At 37.3% G+C, this 16,776-nt stretch overlaps 1 protein-coding gene across 1 annotated transcript; it reads right to left on the bottom strand.

Moving 5' to 3' along the window:
- Positions 1 to 978: 978 nt before the first annotated feature.
- Positions 979 to 15,893, bottom strand: rras (RAS related). Its single transcript, XM_088437625.1, has 6 exons — positions 15,329 to 15,893; positions 12,642 to 12,729; positions 10,605 to 10,707; positions 7,959 to 8,067; positions 5,928 to 6,046; positions 979 to 3,457 (listed from the first exon to the last, which is right to left on the bottom strand). Exons 1-6 carry the CDS (start codon positions 15,413 to 15,415, stop codon positions 3,370 to 3,372), a joined length of 594 nt encoding a protein of 197 aa, XP_088293751.1. The 5' UTR covers positions 15,416 to 15,893; the 3' UTR covers positions 979 to 3,369.
- Between the last annotated feature and the right edge of the window lie 883 nt (positions 15,894 to 16,776).

The raw sequence follows: 16,776 nt of genomic DNA, 5'->3' as shown, positions 1-16,776 counted from the left end.
GAGACGATTTAAAATTGACTTGGTTTCCTTATCATATCAGCCTAATGAGGGAAGTTATAGTTACAAGATGAGTGACAAAAAAAGCCATATTTAAAATACAATTATAATCATAAAGCAGTGCAACTCTGCTTGATGATAGGGGATTTTTCCTTTAAAACACACGCACAGAGAGAAATCAAAGACCATTTCCCACCTTACTTTCAACCTTTAACTTCCGATTGTTATTTTTTTTGTGGAAAAAAATAAAACTTATGGCATATATTACTTCTATATAAGTCTAGAATACTTGGAAAATTAGGTTTAAAAAAATCCTAGTTCCATACAGTGTAGATTAGATTACTGGCCCTGGGATTTTTATTTTGTCCCATCGGTATTTTATAATAATAATAATAATAATAATATTAATAATGATATTATCATAAACTTGCCAGAGAAGTGAAAATGATCAGCAAACACCACTAATAAATAGTCAGTGTAATCAGTGTAATCTATGCTAACACCCATATATAGCGCACATATTGTCAATGCATTTCTGCAGTATAGATGGTTCACTGAGGAGAAATTGAACAACGCAAGCTACCTTGTTGACACTGGGCCCAGCATTGGCTTGTCGTGTAAGGAAACATTGCTAGTAGTCACTAGAATCTGTATATAGATGTGTCTGGGATGCCATTTTATCTTATTGCTACCATTCCTATACCCACTGCCATTTTTTCAAAAGCGCAGGGACGCATTATCCCAACGGGAGTGAAAGGGTTAAATAGAAAAATAGGGCAGAGTGTGCATTCCACTCATTATGCACAATTATTACACAATAAAAACACAAAGGTTTTGTGAATATTTTAATAAGGTATAAAAGTGATTTGTCTTTTACATCAAAATAAAACATTTTAATAGCAGTTTGTAATATATAGCTGTGTATATATATATATATATATATATATATATATATATATATATATATATATATATATATATATATATATATATGCAAATGATTCATTTAAAAATATGACACAGATCTACACTGCCTGAAGCAATATAAATTAAATATGGAAATAAAATAGTCGACTGCTTTAAACTAAGGCCTCTCACTGTAAGTGTTTTTGCCAATTTCATTGCAAATTTTGATTCTATCCTCCAAACTTTTTCAGTTTTTCAATAAAAAGGAAACTCACACAGTTAAGGAAGTCAAAAAAAGACAGTTTCACAACTACTTTGCACCTGAATGTGCAATCCAACCTATTAAAATCAGCCATTTTTGTGTGATGCTGCCTGCAAAAGTGTTGTTGCAAAAAAGTTGCTTGACCTGATAGAACCTATGATTCTCCAATGCGGTAGACGAATACAAAATGTTGTGGGAAAATGGCACATCTTTTGGAGTCGGTCTCTTATTTCTGTTATGTTTGAAAAATTAAATGGGGCAGGTCAGCGTGTGACGATGATAGGAAAGATTCTCCCAGAGGAAGATGTAGCGCTTCTGCAATGTGGACAAGGATTGCAAGTTAATTATTAGCAAGAGTTAGGCTTCACATCAAAAGCACGAGTGTGATAGCAGCCAGTACAGAGGAACGAATAACAGACTAGAGTCCTTCCATTGCACCAGGAGACCAGTCAGAGACCCCTTTTAGAGAGAAAATTTTCCAAGGACCCCCATTGCAAATATTTAGGGAAACAAAACAAAAAAAATCATTTAAAAATTATTTGTGTTACTAAGTTTTAAAATGTAATAAGTGCCCTTTATATTCAGCAACAGATTCAATTTGACAAGTATACAGTATTTGTTACTTTACTTGTTAATTTAGTGAAGTTTATCTATTTAAAAAAGTTTATCTATATGTCAAAAAATTGTTATAAATTGCACGCCTCCTGATAACAAACCAGGTTGATTTCCAATTATTTAGCCAAAAAAGCATTATAAAATAAAATGCTGCTTTAGCGTTGCTGGCTTCATTGCCTTGTTAGAAATTGTAGACACAAAACACATTTTGACAAATTAAAAAATGATGGCATTTTTAAAACTATATAAAGTCTAATGCCAGGGACATATTTTCACGTTTTTTTAAGTACATTGGACATTCATTTCTAGATACTTAAGTATTGAATCAATACTTAAGTATTGAATCAATACTTAAGTATCTGGGACTGAATGTCTGGATTCTTAAAAAACGTGTAACGATGTCCCTGGTGTATTTTCAAGAGTCCGGACATTAAATCCTAGACATTTAGGCATTTAATAGATACGACATATGTTCACGTTTTTTAAGATCAATACTTAAGTACATTTAGGACATTCATTTCCATGTGCCAAAGTATTACAATGATACTTAAGAATAAGGGATTGAATGTTCTGCACTCTTTAAAAAAAAAGTGAAAATACGTCCCTGGCATTGAATGAGTTAAACTGGCTGAATTGAGAACCACTGATACAAAGTGTGAGCAACAAAACTATGATGCATGTAGTTATTTGGTCAAAATGTTCATGTTAGTAAATTGCCATTACTCGTGGAATTCAGTGAAAGTTCGAAAAAAGTCAAGATTGCATGAAGAAAATACCATTAGCGCAACGCTTACCCAAAATAAATCCAGATGATTTCACCGATCAAATAGTTGTTTGCCCATCACTCAAATGCTGAAATGCATTAATGCAGAAAATCAGTTCTGTAGTTCTGCCACTATGTTCAGTGCACCCCTACGTCAACATTTTTTCCCAATACACTGTCAAGAATTATTTTTGAAATGCTTGGTAGTTCCGTTTGCAGTATTAGAGCCAGTCGCATTGGCTGAAATGTTTGGCACCGCACAGCAAAAAAACAACAAAAAAATCACTTCCAAAGCATTGCTGCTGCTATGCTCTGCTGTCCCCTGCAGGACAACTTGAAACATGACCGCACAATGACATGATCGGGTGTGCCACATTCAATATTTTTAGAATTGAATGTGAACTGACTAAGTTTACTGCGTACTAACTCACCATTATGGCAGGAGGGAGCACCTACTGCAGTGATGTCTTTGCTGACATCACTACCCAAATGCCACAACAGCGGCAGCGGTTTTATAGTCCACCATAATGTGAGGATGTCTCTATTTATGGACCGCCACTATATACAGCCGCTTCATTATTATCGCATGTCGCCGACAGAACTATATTGGCTGCTGCTGAAAGCTCTTCCTTTAGACTAAAATACACTAAACTGAATTACAAGTTGCTCTTTGGTAAAAGTGCAAATGAAAGCATTCGAGGGAAAATGGCGCACCTTAATCCTGTCTCTCACTCAGTCAGTCTAACCCACTGCGACTGTCTCACACAAACGCTCACACTTCTTTTTGTACAAGCAGGAGAGGTTTTGGTGTCCATAGTAACGGCGCTTAGAGAAGGACGCAGGGGCAGCCGCCGCTCTTTTGTTTCCCAGTGTGATGGGCCGGAGGGGGAGGACACTCCGTTTCCTGAAACCTCCTGCGAGGAAAGAAGGAGAAATTTCAATATTGGCCATTTATCTTAGTTATTATAGTGTACATGCCAGGAAAAATAAGTCCAGCTTACAGCAGTAACAATTGCTAATGCCCTTTGCAACACAGTACAACACGCCGCCAATGCTGTGAGAAGGCTAACTTCACAATAAACTTTACTAGACGAAATATATATGGCCAAATGGCTTTTCTTTTAGGTTGTTCTGTTTAGGTTGTGTGTCACGGCCATAGTGATAGTGATAGGCCATGCGCCGTGACTCAGAAAGCAGTTGCGTTAAATCACCGAGGCGTGGTTTGGTTACTTGACATATGACGTCGGACGCACTTTAATGACAAGAATATGTTTCGAATCAACAAATTGATTTGTTCAAATGCCAGTCACTTGGCAGGCTCGAATGTGCACTGGGCTCAGTGTCCTTATTTTGTGGCATTCATTTTAAATGTTTTTCGATGAGAGCGAGGGAGTCGTGGATCGTTTTGTTTCCACATTGATTGATTGCATTGCATATTAAGACAGAAAGACAAATAATTATTTATTTAGATATTTATATAGATATTCGATAGATACGTAGATAAATCAGAAAGACAGAAAAATATGTGAATATTTATAGATAGTAGACATGGGACAATATCAGAATCTAATGGTATAATGACCTTGAGCAAAAATATTATGGTATCGCTGTATCATGGTCTTAAAATTACAGCTCTAAAATATATAATTTTCAAATCTTTTGTGGGGAAATAGCCATTTTTGTAGATTATAAAAAATGTTTTTTTGAAACATAAAAAAAGAATACATATATAATATACAATAACAAACATTTAACATGCACATTTAGCATATTGAACTATATATATAAAGGGTTAGTAGTTTATTTCAAATCAATCATTCAATTACAACTACTATGTGTATTAGTTAATGGTATACAAAATAGGATTCTTTCATTTCATGTAAACAAGGGTTTGCTTTCTTGACCCACACTTTAGCGCAATAGATATGGCGTTATATTTGTGCCACAATTGCAAGCGTGCAAAAAAAAATTGAGCGTAGAAAATAAAACTGAGCGAGCAAAAAACAGATTTTGAGCACAGAAAAAAAATATTGAAAAGAAGTTCCTCGCTCAAAATTCCTTTGTGCTCGCTCGCAATAGTCCTCTCTCACTCAACATCTCGGTCTCGGTCGCGATACTCCTTGTCAGAGAAATCTCAGAAAAGAAGACTAGGACAAGCCTAGCTGCTTAAACAGCAAAAAGAGTAACTCAGACCAGCCAAGATTGACTTTTCTACGCCGGCATAGGGAAAAAAGAGCTTGGGCAAATGTAACTCGTGGGTCTTCCAACGCCAGTTTTTCCACTTGCCCAGCCGTTCCCCCCGGCTTTTATTGAATAGAAGCATAGCAGATTACAAGACACAACAAAAGAGCCAGCCGGGCGCCACCGGCAGCTGGGCCAAGGTCCCGGCTCACACTTTCGTGCGTCAACAGTTCTATCTAAGGACAGGGTCAAGATGAACTAGGATTGCATAAATGGGTAACAATGAACTAAGAACATAATGATAACAACCTAATATATGATTCCCTTCACACTCCTCCATCCCTTGCTCAGCATCGCGTCCGCTCAACATTGAGCTCTCGCTCGCTCAAGTCGTCCTCTGCGTGCGCTCAGTTCTGCTCACACGTTACGTTTGCGCCACAAAAATAGCCAATCAGAGCTTGTAAAAGCACATTGATTGACAGATTGGTATCCAATGAGATTGCTTGTTGTGCTCACCCGGAACGAGCAAACGAGAGTGCTTCACATCGACTTCCACGGGTAGTTATCTTCGGACACGTCCAATCTGTTTGAAATGGAGGTCTTCTGGGATGATTTGTGGCTCATTTTATCAGGATGTTCTTTACCCAAATAAAGAACCCGCTGTTTTATGACGACTGTTGTGAGATCAGAGCGTGGAAGGTTAAATATGTGGAAAAAAATTGGTCTGGTTCGAGTTATGGGGTCATAAGTCAACCCCCCCTAATATAGCGGTTGAAAATGAGGATAAAAAACTTGACTTGCACTCAGAGAAATATGGTAAAGCTTGCTGTTCCCACTGTTGAGGTTTAGACGAACCAGAGTGGATAAAAAATGCCGTTCCCACTGGCAACATCGCTCCTGTTGTTCTGACATCACCTCATCTCATAGACCAAAATTCATAGACTGATATTGCCAGCGAGGAAAATTGCATGCTGGTAAGCACAGTTTAATTTTAAGTTTAAAAAAAAACAAAACTGCTTTATAATTAAGCAGAAATGTGTTATTTATGGTCTTTGTTTATATTTTTTTTATACAGTTTTATGTTTTTATCCAAATACCCAATTAATTGATTGCATTTTCAGTTGGATATCTGAATACCAAAACGCTCAAAACGATACAGCTGTAGCGTAATGTTTACAAAGCAATGAAATCAGAAACAACTACCTGACGATTCGCACTAGCTCCAAGAAGGCTTCATCCACATTGTAGCGGTTCTTGGCTGAAGCCTCCATGTAGTGAATCCTATTTTCTCTTGCAAATGCTTGAGCATCCTCCCTGGAGATCTAAGTCAATACAAAGCCATACAGCGGAATACAGTAAATGCCTCTCATACAGTATGACACAAACTTTATCCACATTTGAAAAAAGATTTTGATGGCCTTTCTTTGCCTCAGACACATTCATGTTTCTGTGGAAAATTGCTGTTTTTTTTTCCTAATGCTGCGAACTAACAAGAAAAAAACCTACCATTCATTGGCGGTACAACAAAGTTAAATTCATACTTTTCTGACAACCAGTTTAATGTACTTATGAAAGTGGTAGTTATTGTACATGCAAGTTGTGAAAATAGTATGATGTACAAATATTCTGACAAACGAAGGCAAAAATGGGTAATATATATATATATATATATATATATATATATATATATATATATATATATATATATATATATATATATATTGAGTATTCATATTTAGTCTTCTAATTCTATACTTTTTTGACCTTAGTAATGATACATCTTACAAGAAGGTACTTTGAAAATGACAAACTTGACTATTGCTAGGATGAAATCATTACTTTTGAGAAAAACGGGTCTAAAATGTTGCCACATATTTGGCTGTCTATAGAAACCTCTGGAAAACCCCAAAGCAAAGATAGTGACCATAAACTTTTAGTGTTGAACTTCCAGTAAATTAAATTCCAGTAGAAGGGAAAAGGACCATCAGTCAAGATTTTAAGCCTTTAATAGATGAGGAAGTTTGACCTCTCATGAAAACTATGCAAAAATTGTGATGTATTATTTCTACTTCTGCATGTATTTTAAACTGAGGTTATTTTGCTCCATTGGGAAATTTGATTTAAGAATTTTGTGTCAAGGATTATTTGTCATTTGGTGTGGCATGAGACGAGAGCTCCTTGATATTTTGTCATGGGTATCTTATGAAATTGTTTTGATGCTGCAACATTTTGTTACATTCATTCAACATAACGCAAACAGGAACATATCGACAATTTATACACAATGTCTAATATTCACAAGTCTCTCCAAATGCGAATTGTAGGCATTATGGGCTGAGGTAAGACCAATTGTCATGACCTCTACATCTTCAACCTTAACAGTGTTTACATTAGAAATTATTGTCATCCACTAATACGGGATAAAGTGGACTTGTCATTTGTCACACAAACATAATAACAGGGAAACCGAGTTTACACTTGAAATTCCAATTTATCACAAAAGCACTCTCTGTAACATCTTGTCAACGTTCTCTTTCATTCTCACTGGGCACTCCTACAAAACACGTGATTGGTTCCCAGCACGACATCAACCAATGAGGGCAGGAGGGGATTACAACTTCTGCTCTCATTGGTCGATGTTGCGCCGGGAACCAATCATGTGTCTTGTAAGAGTGCCTGTGAGCTGACTGACCTGGCCAGTCTTGTCCAAGTTGTTGACTGTGCTTCCAGCAGGCAGACTCCACCGCACATGCAAATGTGCAGCCGGAGCAATATGGTGAGGATAAAACAAAGCGCTGTTGTAATGAAATTCAATTTTGAGTGTTAACTGTTTCCCTATTCTCATGTTTGGTCAGCTACGGGCTCCACGCTAGGTCGACATTGAAGGAGTGGCGGTGGCATGTGGGATTACAGTCAACTAGTCTGTTTGGCGTGCAGGAAATCTTCACAGACCGTCTCGCTGCAATATATGTTCATAAAAAATAAATAAAAATACGCGAAGCATAATGTGCAAAAGATGAAGCACTAAATAGTGAGAGAATACTGTATAAACAATTTTATTGAGCATTAAACATAGTTGAAGTGCCGTCCTAGTTTTTGGAGGTATACAAGTCCATAGGCCTTTGGGCTAATAACAAAGAGCTGTTTAAAGAAAACCTTTTCAAAATTGGCTGCGGCTTTGAACCTGTTTATCACCTTAACAGCACTTAAAAAAGGAACAAAGGTGTTAGTTACCACTCTTTGCTGTTCCAGATCTGCCTTGTTGCCAACCAGCAGCATTGGGAAGTCATCCCGATCCTTCACTCTAAGGATCTGGGTGTGGAATTTCTGGACCTCATGGTAGCTGAGATGACATAAAGATATTAGCCAAACAAAATAATTACATCAGCATACATTATAATACACAAAGTCAAATCATAAAGCTTGGTTTATGCTAGACGCATGAATGCTCCGCACGTCTCATTTACGCCAACACGCGTTTTGCAGCACTTTATATCCGGTGCAGCTTTCCCCCGTCAGACGATATTTTCTCATACTCTAGTTGGCAGTAAATGGCATCTACAGCATACAAACACAGGTAGAGAATCCGAGTACATAGATTCAAACCATCAAAATTCTTCCAAGCTTTTTTCAATAGACTCCTCATCTCTCCCCAATGTGAGTGCTCTCCAGGAGTTGTTCATGGCAGAGGTCCCAACCACCGGTCTGCGACCTGTTACCGGTCCGTGGATCAACTGGTACCGGGCCGCATGAACCGCATCCGAAATTATGATGTTTTGGAACATTAATTTTTTTTATGAGGAAGGACAGTGCAGGCTTTAGTTGAGAGCAGACATTTTTGTGTTGAGACCCCAAAACGACTGGGGAGCGTTAGCGGGCAATTTGCGGCCTTGCGAGGCAATGCCAGGGGATTGCGGATGACCCCCGGGGAAAAGGATTTGTTTTTGCCATGTGAAGTATAATTGTGATAAAATAGGGATTTTTTTTCAGGCTTTTTGATGCATTTGGGTTTTTTCCTGCTTAGACCAGGGGTGTCAAACTCATGTTAGCTCGAGGAAAATCTATTCCCAATAGGGCGGGACCAGTGAAATTATGGTACAGATTTATATAACTTTAAGACAACAACTTAAAATGTATTAGTATCTTCTATTACTGTCCAAAATAGTAAAAGCACAACAGAGTGAACCCTCGCTACTTCACGGTTCCACTATCGCTGATTTGCCACATCGCTGATTTTTTTTCCATTACGCGGATTCACCACATCGTGGATTTTTTTTCCACTACGCAGATTCATGACTTCAAAGATTTTTTTTTTTCATTATGTATTGAATTTTTGCAATAGCTCCCAAGCGTGATGTTCCCACGAAGGCTTGTACTATACCTAAACGCCATAAAAAAATGATGACAGTTGCTGAGAAGGTCATACTTCTCAAAGAGAAAAGTTACGCAGCCGTGGCCCGCCATTTGGGAGAGAATGATTCCACCATCCGTTACATTAAGGATGAGGCGAACATTAGAAGAAGGCTGCCAACACCTTTGGCGAATTTGGCGAAGCCAGTCTTTACGGCTCGTGATAAAACGATCGTTCGTATGGAAGCTGCTTTAGCAATCTGGATCGACGACTGCCACCGGAAGAAATCCTTTCTTTTGAAGTATGCCATCATATAAGTTGCGGCTCGGATGTTGAATTAAAGTCTAATCTGGACATGATCAAAGATGATTACAATGGAGAGTTTACACTTGAAAAACAATTTTATTATAAAGGAAATCTAGGGAGGAGGTTTCAAACGGTCTGGACAGCTAAGCGGGGTCCTACGATGTTAGGGGGGGCTTGTTTACATTTTATTGGCGGGTAAATTAACATTAACATATTAACATATTGGCGAGCATTAACAGAAATACGGTTCGGTTTATTGTTTTGGAGTTGCCATGTCAGTTGTGAAGTTGTATGGAAAATAAAAGCCACGTTGCTATCGTTTCGGGTTCCGGAACATATCTACCGCGATAAACGAGGGTTCAATGTATTTCTATTAATCATGAAACATTAACATTACTAATAATCATTAAAAAAATAAATTAAAAAAACTGTGTATGTGTGGGGGAGGGGGGGGGGGCACGAAATGTTTTCTCTTTCCTAGGGGGGTTTTGCAAAATATATTTGAGAAGCACTGCCCTAGTGCTCAAACAAGCAGCTGTCACCATCAGTTCAGGTCTTCATTCCAAAGCTGTTACATGACCCAAAATATTCCCGGATACACAACTCAATTTTTACATGAATATGTGTTGGGTGTTGTATGTTACAAGCTATCACCTCCTTTGCTAAGGTAACATTAGCCAAAATTAAATTACAACAACCCAGACTATGGCAGCATATACTGTAACGCTCATGGGAAAATGAATGTTTCTCTTTTGTGTATCCAATTACAAGTGAGGTCTTTTCTACCAAACCGACAAATGTGCTGGACACAAATTAACACCATTTTAGGGAAATTAAAAGCTTTACGGCATGAGAGATAAAAAAAAAAATGGTTTCTTATGGTACTTCCTTGCTGAATTGTCACGATGCAATGTCAGCCAAATACTGTATGGAGACAATCTAAGTTCACTTATCAAGTATACCGTATAATAGAATAAAAACTCAAATAGCTGGTATCGATTGGTGTCAGCGTTGAATTTTCCATGCCTTAAATGAAACATGTTAGCGTTTTAGAAATATTTGGCCTTTACAAACTATCAGGACAACTGATTGTCGTGGCTCCCTCTGGATTTTAGGAGCAAGGTTTCCCGTAGACAGACACTGTACAGCCGTAACAATATCACATTGCAGACATTGCAAAAAATAACAAATGTAACATTTTGAATATACAAATCCACACTTACCTCCCCCTGTCGTTGAGAGCAAATACTAGCAAGAAGCCTTCTCCTGAGCGCATGTACTGCTCCCTCATTGCTCCAAACTCCTCCTGACCTGCTGTATCCAAGACTAATAAAAACAAACAAATTATTGAATCTAAATATGCTTCAGCAAGTGTCTTTTATCATTATGACTTTCCTAAAAGGATTTTACCCTCATTCACAAACATTAATTAGCAAAAGCAGGTAGCTAAAACTTTAATACTTCAGACTCTTTATTATGTCCCACTGATACAAATGTAAACTCTCCAACAAACCCACAAAACTATTTATTATAGTATTTCAAACATGTAGAACCCGCTGTTGACAAAAGAAAAAGAATTGTCAAGTTTAAAACCATTAAGACAACAACTGCGCATGCAAGTATTACTGAATAATCAGAAACACATGGTGATAGGTAACCACAACCTATTGTCTGACTCCCCCTGTACTGAACTGCTAGTCGTTACCGCACATATATTGACCAGGACAAAATTTCTCAAAGTGGGGTCCACGGTTCTGTGGCATGACTGCAGGAGTTCCATGAAATAATTTGGGTTATTAACTCTTTCAGTGCCAAGCGTTAGAGTGCGAGTATGTTTAGCATTTTCACTCATCTTTCAAGGCCAACGGAATGTTGTGTGGTATGTCTATGTAATCATGTGTGCTATCATATGAAAGATTGATTTCCGTCCCATTCTTACTTGTAATACATGTGTTGTATGTATGAAAACACTGCCACCCAGAGGTCACACTTATCACTACAATGCTGAATTGGCTTATTAGATGAGCAATAGTCAAAAGAGTCAGCTTCCTTCCATGAAAAAAAAACCGTATTTGACAAGAATTTTATTGTTTATTCTTTTTATTTACTATTTTAAAATATCATCCATGGCACTGAAAGAGTTACATATACATATATATATATATATATATATATATATATATATATATATATATATATATATATATATATATATATATATATATATATATATATATATATATATATATATATATATATATATGGAAAGTACTCATGACTTATGACAATGTAATCAATTCCACCAATTTAATGTATTTTTTAAAAATGTATTAATTTTGTTATTTGTCAAATACGCTCACGTAATCCACGGCATCATCAAAGAACTTGATTATTCAGTCACTAAATATTTGGCAGTAACCTGTTTGGGGGGAAATTGACCCAGGTTGTTATGAGGCGGCATGCAATTTGCAATTTTTGTTTTGTAATCTTCAGCATGGCTGAAAAGTAACATACAGGTATAATTTGCTTATATATTTGTTGAAATTGACCCAATTTGTTATTAGGAGGCGTGCAATTTGTTATTTTAATTTTGTAAACTTCTGTATGGCTGAAAAGTAACATAGAATTTGTTTATAAATTTGTTGTCAAATTGAATATATTGGTAAACAAAAACGGCAGTTATTGTTTATTGTATTGTTGGTTTAAATTATTTTATTGTTTGTTTTGTTTCCGAAAACATTTGCAAAGGAGTGTCCTTGGAAAATTTGATTTCCAAAAAGTTTGAGAACCCCTGGACTAGGACAAGACAAACAACCATTCATGCTCATAATCACACCTAAAATACAGACAATTTTGTGTCTCCAATTTAAAACTAAAACAAGTATGGGGAAATTATGCAAACTACACTTGTATGTAAAGTACATGAGAGGAAATAAGAGTTAGGGAAGTACGGCTGACAGCCACTGACTAGTCAGTGCATTTATGTGTCATATGTTTGTCCCACCCTTCACACCTTGTTGTATGCAGTCATTTTTGTACACTGAGGAGTTTGACAAGAGCGCAGGAACTCACCCACCAAGTGCAAGTCCTAACAAGGGAACATATCCTTAGTGCAAACACACTGCCTTTGTCATATCACGTCATATTAAAACACACCCTCGAGTTTTAAACAAGCCCTTTTTTCCACACCTCGTACATCCTTCAGAAATGTGTGACTAACAGAGATACTAAGAATCGTTGCCAATGTGGTTTAAGCTTACTGTCCAGACGAGTTTCTATTCCATCCACAGTGCAGATCTTCGTGTAGGAGTCTTCAATGGTGGGGTCGTAGTCTGACACAAAATAGGACTGAAAAACACAGGGTGCAAAAGAAATTTTTGTGTTGGGACCTGAAAATCACCGGGGGGCTCTCGCGGACAACTTATGACATTTACAAGCCTTTCAATGATTCCATTAAGGAGTCAGGCTTAGCCTGATTCCCATTAAGCAAAGTTCTTACATTATTATTAGATATTAAGATTATTATCTTAGATTATTATCTATTATCTAAGACTTGTAGTTGACAAAAGACTTTGATCCAAGAATGAAATGATGCAGGAAAGCAGGGAAGCATTTTCTTTCATGTAACGCATAAAATATCTGCAAATTCCCATCCGTGAACTCTGCAACATTGAAAAGCTGGTAACATGTTTTTTTGTTTTGTTTTTTCCCATCACCAAATGAACATTCTTCAAAACAAAACAGCCTCGGAATATGTATACGTAAATATTCATAAGTAGGGATAGGGATGATGCCACTGACCATTTTGAGAGGTTGAAAGTAAAAATATATTAATATTTGATGATATTATGAGCCTTTCAAAGTCAGACCAAATTAGGTGATAATAAGGCCAGGTTTGGGAAAAATGCCCGGACACCCAAGGGTTAAACAAGCACTTAAAGTATTTGAAATTTAACAACTCAGCGAGGGATACATGTTAGGAAAACACACACTCTGCAAACTCAGGTGACACAAAGTCTAACTCAACAAGAAGACAGTGCGAACCACCTCACTGCTGTAAAAACATGTTTAAAAGATGTGTTCATAAAACACTGACTAATGTTACAGCTCAAAAATCTACTACAGTATATCTTACCTTTTGATAAAGTGTATATTCAAATACAGAAAGCCACACCAGCATCACGTTTGTGTTTCATCCACTTATGCCTCATATCCGCTACTCATGATATTTTAATTCAATGTCTTCTTTTTTGTGACTGTCAAAGTTATTCTTTTTTTTGTTCTTCGAGGACCATTGTGGGGTCATTTCCTGATTAAGCATGCTACATCACCTTCAAATGTCAACATTATATTATGCTTAAGTTCTTAACATTGTTTAATTTGTAAAACAGTTGACCTAATGAGTAGTCATGTTGTATTTTAGTAGAGTGTAATGAAACGGAAGATTTCTTGTTCCAACAATTTCATTTAAACCAAAAAAGGATTGGGTCAGCACGAGTGGCACAGTATTTGCATGGTACAGGGTAGAGCTCGGGAAACAGGACCCGCTGTGTCAGCCTTGGCGAATTTTTCCTTATCAGCTGCTATAACATAAGAGGTCCCACATCTTCATACATCTTTTTACAAATTGAGAAAGCTGGCTTTAAAGTCTCCAATTTCTTTGGTCTGCCACTATCAGGGGATCAGCTTCATTCACTAATGACCAAAAGAAACAACAAAACAGTGTTGTACTTTTTTTACTGTCACACGCAAATTTGGGAACATACAGCCTCAGGATATAAGATCTTTTTATGATGTTTTAAAGTCACTTTTTAAGTTGCATCTTTTTTCCTTGCCATTTGTCATGTTGCAACAATTTCTTCATTAATTGTATTTTTAATATATATATATATATATATATATATATATATATATATATATATATATATATATATATATATATATATATATATATATATATTAACTTTTGCATTTTTGGTGAACTGCTTTTTGGGGGTAATTCATTTATTGTATTTTACAATATTGTGATGCACCATGGTCGCTTTTCACCCTTTCACTCCCGTTGGGACATTGCGTTTCACAGCTTTTCAAAAACATTGCAGTGGATACAGGAATGGTAGTAATAAGATGAAATGACATCACAGCGGTTCATTACATACATATGCACATATTCTCGAGGCTACGAGCAACTTTTCCATACACAACAAGCCAGTGCCCACTGTCAGCAAGGTAGCTTGCGTTGAGCAATTTCTAGTACTGCGGAAAAAAAAATGTAATATATGCTGTGTATGTGTGTTACTATGGATTACATGGATTGCAATGTATTCTCTCTGTTTGGTGATCATTTTCACTTCTCTGGCACATTATATTATTATGATTATTATAAACCACCGATGGGACAAAACATCCCTGGACCTGTAAACTAATTTATGGATGATGGAATGTTTAACTAATTTTCCAAAGTATACTAAACTTATTAACAAGTACTGTACTATATGCCAAACTTTTTTTTTAATCGGTATTGGAAGGGTTAAAATGCTTGACATATTGTTGGTTACGATTGCGTTGAACAAATTGCACTCAGGTGGTACCCCATTTCAAAAGGTTTGAAGTCAAATGTGAAAATGAATTATGCATCTTATATCAAACGGGATATTAACTCGTCGTGTTAAGTTGTTAAGATGTTTATGCTGTCTATTACAATTATAGAACAAAAAGAGTATTACTGCATTGTGCCACCAACAAAGTCAATGGAAAAGTCCGTTTTGAGAAATGTTCTCGTGTGGGGACTGGGGAGCAAAGGACACCCCCACAAGCAATTATTCCCCACCCCCATCCGCCGTAAATGCCACCCCACATCCACAAGGATGCTTTAATTAGACACCCGCACGTACAAACTTAGATACAGAGCCATGCATGCTATGGGGGATGTCGAAAAAGATCCTACCTGAATGAACTGGATGGTTAAGGCGCTCTTGCCCACTCCTCCACCTCCCACCACCACTAGTTTGAATCTTTCCTCGTCGCCGCTCATCGCCGTTTTTTTAAGAATTAAAAAAACAAAGAAAAAAGATTCCGCAAGCAAAGTTCAAAAACCAAAGATCAAAGTTCAAATAAAATCTTAGTCCGACAGGCCAACGCGGGCGGTCGTATCAGAACAACGTCAAACTACACTCGGTATCGTGAAACTCATTTTCACGAAGTTTTAAATACACCAAAATCCGAAAACAGGGGGGGAAAAAATCCCCGGAATGCTTGTCCAATCGAAGTGTGGCTCTGTTAAGTTGCACTCTTTGAAGGCAGTTGTGTCGTCGCTTGGTTCGGCCTCACGACGGCTCTTGAGGGCGTAACTGCTTCCTCTTTTCCTTCGTGGAGAAAGTCGAGCTAACGCACAGCGCGATGCTATTGACTCAAAATAGCGTACTCGTGTTCGCTAAAATCTGGCGTCAACCGGGACACCGTCTCTTTCAGCCAATTCAAATTTGTCCCGAACAAATTCCACTTTAGTGTGTCAGATACCTTATTTGGTCATTGGGAGTGACCGTGACGTCATGTCAACAGGCGCGCGCATGCAGTCCAAGCTGCGCTTGCTCGTGCACAGAAAAGACTAAAATCTTTTCCAGTATTGCGTTCTTCCCTGTGACTATTTTTGTTGAGTTTTTCGTTTGATGGGTTAAGAGCAACACATTTTCTAATAACGTTTGTCAAATTTGTCGTATGATTTCATGTTGTACACAAAGCACAACTGTTAGCGTGTACTTGAATCAGATTGTGGGTTTTGAAATCTGTCCCCTGGGGCAAGAACACACCTCACCACAAACTTCTTACCCTGCCGTCTTGGCTAAGTGGAAGCAGCCAAGAACGTGGCCATTTACATAAACTGTTGATGTCACATTGTTTGGTTCGCCACCATATTCTACAGCACAGGTGTCAGACTCAAGGCTCATGTCCTACAAAATGCTGAATTCACTTTTAAGTTTCTGGCTAAAATACCAAACTTGCAAGTTGTCTTCAATTAAAAAAAAAAAAAAAAAATCTCTCTCTCTTTTGAACTGTTTTTGATTTGAAGACCAGGTACGTGTGTTACGAACACATTTAACCCCTGGAGGAATTTTGTATCCAACTCTCGCTTTTTTTTAATGTTTTTGATGTGTTTTGGACGGGAAGTCGAGAGGTACACCCTATAGGTGTCAAATTTAACCCATGTCGGGCTCATTTGCTGCCATTCAAAAGTGGAAATATTGTCAATTTTTGACATACTAAAAACCCAATGTTTTATAATGCATTTCCCCCGATTTTTGCATTAATCTGTTTAACAGCACTTTGCAAACGGGCTGCAATAAAATTTTTGTGTTACTGCCCCAAAAACACTGGGTGCCACTAGTGGCCAACGTA

This window comes from Hippichthys cyanospilos, chromosome 16 (assembly GCF_059441005.1).
Source record: "Hippichthys cyanospilos isolate Australia breed blue-spotted pipefish chromosome 16, RoL_Hcya_1.0, whole genome shotgun sequence".
NCBI lineage: Eukaryota > Metazoa > Chordata > Actinopteri > Syngnathiformes > Syngnathidae > Hippichthys > Hippichthys cyanospilos.
The sequence above is the reverse complement of the archived record's forward strand: the minus strand, read 5'-3'. Positions and strand labels throughout refer to the sequence as shown.

Coding starts and splice junctions, on each gene's coding strand:
- rras (XM_088437625.1), bottom strand. CDS start 15,415: ATGAGCGGCGACGAGGAAAGATTCAAACTAGTGGTGGTGGGAGGTGGA. Junction 8,068..10,604: donor GCTCTCAACGACAGGGGGAG/GTAAGTGTGGAT, acceptor ATGTCATCTCAG/CTACCATGAGGTCCAGAAAT. Junction 6,047..7,958: donor ATCTGGAACAGCAAAGAGTG/GTAACTAACACC, acceptor GTATTGACTTAG/ATCTCCAGGGAGGATGCTCA.